We start from the raw sequence: 7,108 nt of genomic DNA on the forward strand, positions 1-7,108 counted from the left end.
TACTCTAGTTGGTGAGGCTGCCTGTGGATGGAACTCATCTGCATGTCCAAGTCCCTCCTTCAAACACTTGTCATCACAGATTTGTTTCTGCCACTGTGCACAGCCCCACGTTATGGCACGTGTTACAGGCCAGTGACAGAAACCTGTGTCTGCTCCCTCTGATAGTAATAAATGGGAAAACCTGAAAGCAGATCATGATGTCTCAGAAGCTCCATGTCCCCTGTACATATTCCTGCCCCCTGGGCCAGCTGCAGCGTGGGTTTTACCGGTAGAGTGCTGGAGAAGCTGTGTGCCCACTCTGCCAAGCAGAGAAGGGGCTAAGACAAGTCAAAAATCAGCAGCAGAACAACAGAGCAGCAGTGCTGGCTCCTGAGGAGAGACTGGGAGATGCCCTTTGATGCTTCCCACAAGCAGGTAGCTCCCGTGGCTCACAGGTCTGTGTTGGCTGTCGGGAGGTTCCTGGTGGAGCAGCTGGCCTGGGAGGCTGGTCCCTTCCTGCAGCTGGCCTGCTCCAGCCACGCCTCGCGGCAGGACACGGCCCTGGCTGGCAGCGCCGGGCGCCGAGGCCGTGGCACCCTCTGGCAGATGCCGAGCAGGGAGCGCAGCTCCACACGGAAGCTCTCGTTCAGCCAGCAGTAGATGAAGGGGTTGTAGCAGGTGCTGCTCATGGCGAACCAGTGCAGGGCGAAATAGAGCGAGTTCTTTGTCTTGATGCCCAGACTGGAGATGAGCACCACGTAGCAGTTCAGGGGAAACCAGCAGACTGCAAAGACCACCACCACCAGCATCAGCATCTTGATGCTCTTCTTCTTGTTCCTGTGGTGGGTGGCGTACTGCTGCGTGGTGACGTCCCCGATGGCGTTGCGGAGCCACAGCTTCTTGGCCAGACGCATGTAGGTGACAGTGATGATCAGCAGAGGCAGGAGGTAAAGAAGGAGAAAGGTAGACAGGTCCAGATACTTCCAGACCAGCTCTGAGGGCTCGGGGAAGTCAGGGAGGCACAGACTCCGGACAGTGGCTTCCCTTGAAAACAGGAAATACAGATATGGCATATGGCCATTGCTGTCCCATGGGTGCTGCTGGCTCAGCAAACCACAGTGGGGGTCTCACACTGCCCACAGGCGCCTGCTCAGAGGTGTAGTGTGGACAGAGGAGGACACAGAGCCACAGCTCTGCCATGTCTCTCTCAGGCTGGACTGCGGCCCCTGCCCTCCGTGGGAGCACCCACCCTGCTGTGTCCCCCAGCAGCCAGCACCCCTTGTCCTGCCATAGCCCCCAGCACAGGATCCCTCAGCCAGAGACACTGCAGCAGCTCTAAGCCAAAGCTGTTTTGGAGGGGAGGGCTGGAGGCTTTTAGAAAGCCTCACAGGCATGACCAGCCCACCTCCCTTCCCTTCCCTACCCACCATTCCCTTGCCATCAGCTCCTACAACCTTCCTGCTACCTCTTAAAACTGGTGTGATGATGATTCACTTGGCTCCAGTTGAGCCACTGTCAATTAACTAATAAAAGAACTGAGTGTAACCATCCACAACAGCTCATTTTAACAGCCCCTTACACCTGTTCCATCCCATCCAGCCCCAGGATCCGGGTGTGTTCCCACTGCCTGGCCAGCAGTGGCTCTCATTCCCTCACCCTTCACTGCATGTCCCCTCCACACCCTGCAGCTGGTGTAATGGAATTTATTTACAGTGGATGTTTTCTCCTTTTCTTTCATTTCCCCTCTCTCTTTCTCTTATTACATTTTACTCTTCTCTCTTCATCCCTTGTCCTCAGTTCTCCTCTATTCAGCACAGATTTTAGCTCCCATCAAGCTGTACTATTCACTGCAGTATTGATTTGTATCTTTAATATCCTGTTTTCAACTGCTGGAGCTGCCTTTTGTGCCACAAATAGATTGCTCAGAACAGGCAGCTGGAGCAGGGGATGAGGTCAGGAGTGGCAATAGGTCACCAAGTGCAGAGGACCCAGAGACACCACTCGAGATGGGAACTGAGGCAGAAGGGATAATCATCTTTTTTTTGAACTGCAGTCTTGACTTTGTCTCCCCTGGATCTGGAGGAACTCACCACCAGCACAGGGGACCTGACAGGACAGTGTTCGGTGAATTTTGATATGAGCAGGGACTCAGATGACTGCTGTGTAGTGCAGCCAGAGATGGATGTTGGTGGAGCCCTTGTTTCCCATTCCAGAACCCTAACCACTCCCTGGTAGCAATCTCAGGAGCCCTGGGCCTGCAGGAGCTATTACAAGCAATATTACAACTGTGATTTTTTTTTCAATGGAAAGCAGGGACAGGAATAGCATGTCCTGGAAGTCCTTATATCGCTGAGCTGCCTCGTGCCAACACAGGGCTCGGTTTCCTCTGGCCATGCCAAAGGATGAGCAGAGACAGGTGCCCCGAAAGAGATCGTGGGGTTCGTTCATTCATGAGCAATTTGTCCCCTAATCCCCAAGCACAGCTGCGGAGCGACGCAAGCACGGAGTAACCCTGCCCTGTGTTTACAGTCTGCAGTTAGAGGTATGATATCCCCTGGCTATGTCAGGCACATCAGGCACAAGCACAGGCAGGGGAGGGCTGTGAAGCCCCCATCCCACTTCCAGCTCTTGCAGCCCCTTGGGCACCAAAAGCAGTGACAGACTCACACTCTCCTGCCTCATCAACAGGAGAGATCTGGCTAGGCTGCAGGAAATTAGATTTGTTCTTTATACAGAAGGTCAATGTCTACAATAGAAATTTCATTCCTGCTGCCTGTCAGTGTCTCCTTGCCCCACTCCCTGGGATGCTGATCTCAGCCTGAAAATACAGGTCATGGTAAGATTATCCCCTTGGCCTCAAGGCTGGCATTCCTGCGAAGGGCAGCACCAGCAGCATGACACCTGCCACAAAAATCCCACTTGGGTACTGTTACAGACTGTTTTCTAGACAAGAGAGGTCACAGCAATGCCACAGGCTGGTGGGGACAGGAGGGACAGAACACGCTGGGTACCACAGAGGAAAGGACTGCAAGGTAAAAGAACACCAGAGTTTGGGTTTTGTATTTCTCCCTGGCAGAGGGTGACAGCAGAGACAAGTGCTATTGCTGGGCCTTTTGTGGGGAGATAAGCTTCTGCTTTTAATTTTTTTTCTTTTTCTTCCTTTCCCTCTGCATTAGAACCTTCTTTTTTTCCTGGTATTTCAGTCCTTATGCTGATCTGAAATTTCATTTCATCTGCTGTCATTATGTTCAGCCAAGCAAAGAGTTAGTTCCCTCTCCTGAGGAGAGGCACCATGCCACACCAGGACAGCTCCACTTCCTGCCAAAGCACTGGTCCCCCACAGCCCTGCTGCATGAAGAATACATGTTCTCTATGTTTTTCTCGTTAGTGTAACATTGGACAGAGGAACCTCAAGCTTCAGGGAAGGTTAGTCCTGCTTTGTAAATCCACATGGATGAAATACAGGAAAGCCAAAACCTGAGACTCAAAGTATGAAATCCTGGGGAAGAGAGACCAGTAGCCCTGCTGACAAACCAGGGTGGTCCCCTGCTCCTGCTCGCTGCAGAGCCTTGGTGATGTCAGCGCAGGTATTCCCAACAAGAAGTTTATTTTCTTTCTTTTTGAAACTGCAGTTTGACTCTCTCTCTCCTCCCTGCCTGGGCAGTTGGATGGGCTTGGTCTGGCTGGGTCTGGGGAGCTGAGCAGGTAAAAGGAGAGAAGAGGAAAGTCTCTCAGGAGAAAATTACCTTCTCAGGACCGAGCCTCTCCTGACAAGGCTGTGGCACTGGAGGAGGTGTGTGTTGCCAACAGCTGTGCTCCAGCCAGGCTGTGCCTGGGACTGGGACCCAGAGCCTTGTCTGGGCACACAGGAGGTGGCAAGAGCAAACCCTGGCCAGCAGGCCAGGCAGAGCACAGGCCAGGTAGCTCCTCCACAGCCCCAGCCTCTGCTGGGATGTCACCCATGCACCAACTCCCTCTCATCCCACATCACCCATCCCGTGCCTGGCATGCTCAGGTGCCCTCCTTGCTGAGCAAGTGGCACTGCACAAGGGCTGCCAGAGCTCCACACGCTCACTGGGAAGGGGAGATCACTCACCTGTAGTTATACTGGAAAAGCTTTTGATAGACAGCATGGGGCAGGGAGAAACAGGTTGCCATCAGCCAGATAACAGAGATGCTCAGAGCTCCCTTTGTCAGGGACATCCTCTGCTTCAGCGGGTTCAGGATTACCTGCAATAGAGATTCCATCATGACTCTTCTCCCACAGGAAGCAAAAGCCCTCACAGCCCACAACAGGAGTTGGCAGTTCCTGACATAACCTAACAGAGCTAATGATAGGAAAATGACAGCTATGAATAGGGAAATGTCCTGTTCATTAGAGTGACCTGGAAAATGGGAAATATTGAAATTCTCAGTCTGCTCAGAAGAGCTTTCAAACTTTATCCTACAATCTTGTTATTTGAGAACCATTTTCCTTAAGCAGGAGGTTACATTAGGTCAAAAAAATAAAAAAAAAAAAGAAAAAAAGATTGTATGTACCCAAGTGTCTTCCCTCAAGGGTATGTTTTTTATTCTATATGAACTATGTAAGAAATGTCTCTTGTTCTAGCTGGGCCTGTGAAGCTGAGCTTTCCTCCCCTCTGCTGAGGCAGAAATTCACCTTTCATGAAATTTTCTTTGTTAGATCTTTAAGCTGATAAAATGTTATAGTCTGGAACTTGCTATTTGACAATAGCACATGAAAGGGGAGTGATTGCTAGGGACAAGCACATGGCCTGGGCTGTTCTTGCTGCCCTGCACTGGACACAGAGCCAGCATTTGTGATGGCCATGGACAAACACAGGTAAAAAACTTGTCATAGCTCAAGTCTGCTCCCAGAGCCTTGGAAGGAAGAGGGGCAGGCAGTGTCACCTGGTGCCTGTCGAGAGCGATGGCCGTGAGGGTCAGTGTGGAGACGTGGAGGGAGCAGTACTGCACAAAGCGGCTGATGTGGCACATGGCCTTTCCAAAAATCCACGTGCTGTTCACAAACCGGACCTGAGGGGAAACCACAGCTCATCAGCCAGAAAATGTGCTGAAAACAAATCCACGGGGATTTGTTTTGTTTTCCAACAAGTCCCATGGCTGGAACCTGAGCGGGCTCAGGGGTTCTGGCTGGTTGGGCAGCTTCACCTGAAACTTATAAAAAGATCAGCTATCCTGGTCTCTGAAACAGCTTTCCAGAAGATTTTATAGGGTCAAACCCCACTGATTATGAAGTGGTGATGCCACAGGCCTCCTGGCCTGTTCTGCAGAGACTGTGAACAGTGGTAAAAACTTTTTATTACACTAACAATTATATTTGGAAAAAGTGGACCAAGGTTTGATATCAACCCCACTGTCAGATTCAGAGTGCTTTCATTGAAGCCTTTATCCAGCTGTCATCTCTGAAAAGCTTGACTACCTTCTTCCAGTCACCAAGTATGACTGGCATTCAGGCTGTTCTGACCCACTAAGGGACTCTCTAATGCTCTCCTGCATGAACATTAAAAACACAGGAACTTGTTCTCATTCCCCAAGAGGCTCTTGGTGGGGTTTGGTAGCACATATTGTGATAGACTTTGGAGTTTTTGGACTCTCTGTGTCTAACAGAACAACAGAGAGCCCACAGGTTGCTGAACAGTGTTTTACTTGCCTGGTAGAGGTATCAGTTAGACTTGGTGGTGTTGGGTTCCCACCTCAGCCCTAGGAAAGAGTGCACAGAAAGCCTATGACCACCGGGCAGAGTTCTGGTGGGTGGAAAACTCCTGTCCTGCTTGAAGGGACAGCACGACCAGCTACTTACCAAGGTGAAAGGTGTGTTGAGCAGTGTGATCATGATGTCTGACACTGCCAGGTTGACGATGAAGAGGCTGGTGGCTGAGTGCATCCTCTTGTTCTTCAGCACCACGTGGCACACCAGCATGTTCCCAAAGAGAGACATGATGATAATGACTGAGTATGCCACGATTAGAAGCGCTTTCACTGTTGGTTTCTGGGATTCTGGCTCATATTTAGCCAGCTCAGCAAATTTCTCCCACTCAACAATGCGGCTCTCTGTCCAGTTGAAAATGCTCCTGTTAGTTTCGTGGTATATGGACATGAGCTTGGCCAGGGAAGAGTAATGGTCAAACTCCTCAAGAAACCCTGTCACCTGTGACCTGTATGGCTGAAGCAGCGAGCGAGGCATGGTAGGTTGACCCCAGTCCCTGCTGGGGAGCAGCACCAGTGGCGTGTCAGGCGGGTTTGGGAGCACACACTCACATAGCAAGAAGAGCCAGAACTTCACAGGGGAGCTCTGGGCTCAAGCAGGCTGCCTGACCATCCCATGGTGCTGTCGCAGGAATTTCTTCCCAATGCAGAAACATTCACCTTCCTCTCTAAACAAATCCAAAGACGTCTTTCCAGCGACGATCTGAATTCTGAATAGCACCCAACGCTTCACCTCCTGGATCAGATAGGTCTGTACGTGACATTGAATACATTGCAGCATGATTACACCCCAACCACAAGAAGAAATCAAACTCCCCACACTTAGCCCTCTCCCTAATTCCTACCCTTAACCCCTCTAACTCACCTCACACTGCCCGGCCGCTTTTGTTCCTCACGGCACCCGGTCCCAAGGGGCAGCAGCGGCTCCTCCAGCTGCTGCGCTGGACACCCCACACCACATACCGCCACCCTCAACACATCCTGCACTGCACACCGCCACCCTCAACACATCCTGCACCGCACACCGCCACTCTCAACACACCCCGCACCGCACACCGCTACACACCGCCACTCTCAACACACCCCGCACCGCACACCTTCCGCACCGCACCCCAGCACCGCACACATCCCTCTCACCTCGCACCCTTCTCACCGCGCACCCCACACTCCTCTCACCCCGCATCCCGCGCCCCTCTCGCCCCTCCCACCCCGCACTCCTCTCGCCCCTCTCACCCCGCATCCCGCACTCCTCTCACCCCGCATCCCGCACTCCTCTCACCCCGCATCCCGCACCCCTCCCACCCCGCATCCCGCACTCCTCTCACCCCGCATCCCGCACCCCTCCCACCCCGCATCCCGCACTCCTCTCACCGCGCTGCCCCGGTCCTCCCGCACGTGC

General features: G+C 52.4%; 1 protein-coding gene across 1 annotated transcript; it reads right to left on the bottom strand.

Annotated features, from left to right (window-relative positions):
* Positions 1-428: 428 nt before the first annotated feature.
* On the bottom strand, positions 429-6,264 carry LOC110480467 (G-protein coupled receptor 83). The gene is made up of 4 exons (XM_021548402.2): positions 5,804-6,264; positions 4,891-5,016; positions 4,076-4,209; positions 429-1,023 (listed from the first exon to the last, which is right to left on the bottom strand). Exons 1-4 carry the CDS (start codon positions 6,185-6,187, stop codon positions 429-431), a joined length of 1,239 nt encoding a protein of 412 aa, XP_021404077.2. The 5' UTR covers positions 6,188-6,264.
* Between the last annotated feature and the right edge of the window lie 844 nt (positions 6,265-7,108).

The sequence above is a fragment of the Lonchura striata genome, chromosome 14, assembly GCF_046129695.1.
Source record: "Lonchura striata isolate bLonStr1 chromosome 14, bLonStr1.mat, whole genome shotgun sequence".
In the NCBI taxonomy this organism is placed as follows: Eukaryota; Metazoa; Chordata; class Aves; order Passeriformes; family Estrildidae; genus Lonchura; species Lonchura striata.

Bases quoted from the DNA above. Each gene is read 5' to 3' on its own strand.
- LOC110480467 (XM_021548402.2), bottom strand. From the start codon at position 6,187: ATGCCTCGCTCGCTGCTTCAGCCATACAGGTCACAGGTGACAGGGTTT. The intron at 5,017-5,803 runs GTAAGTAGCTGG...GTTTCCCCTCAG, and splicing joins TCAACACACCTTTCACCTTG to GTCCGGTTTGTGAACAGCAC. The intron at 1,024-4,075 runs GTGAGTGATCTC...CCTGTTTTCAAG, and splicing joins CTTTTCCAGTATAACTACAG to GGAAGCCACTGTCCGGAGTC.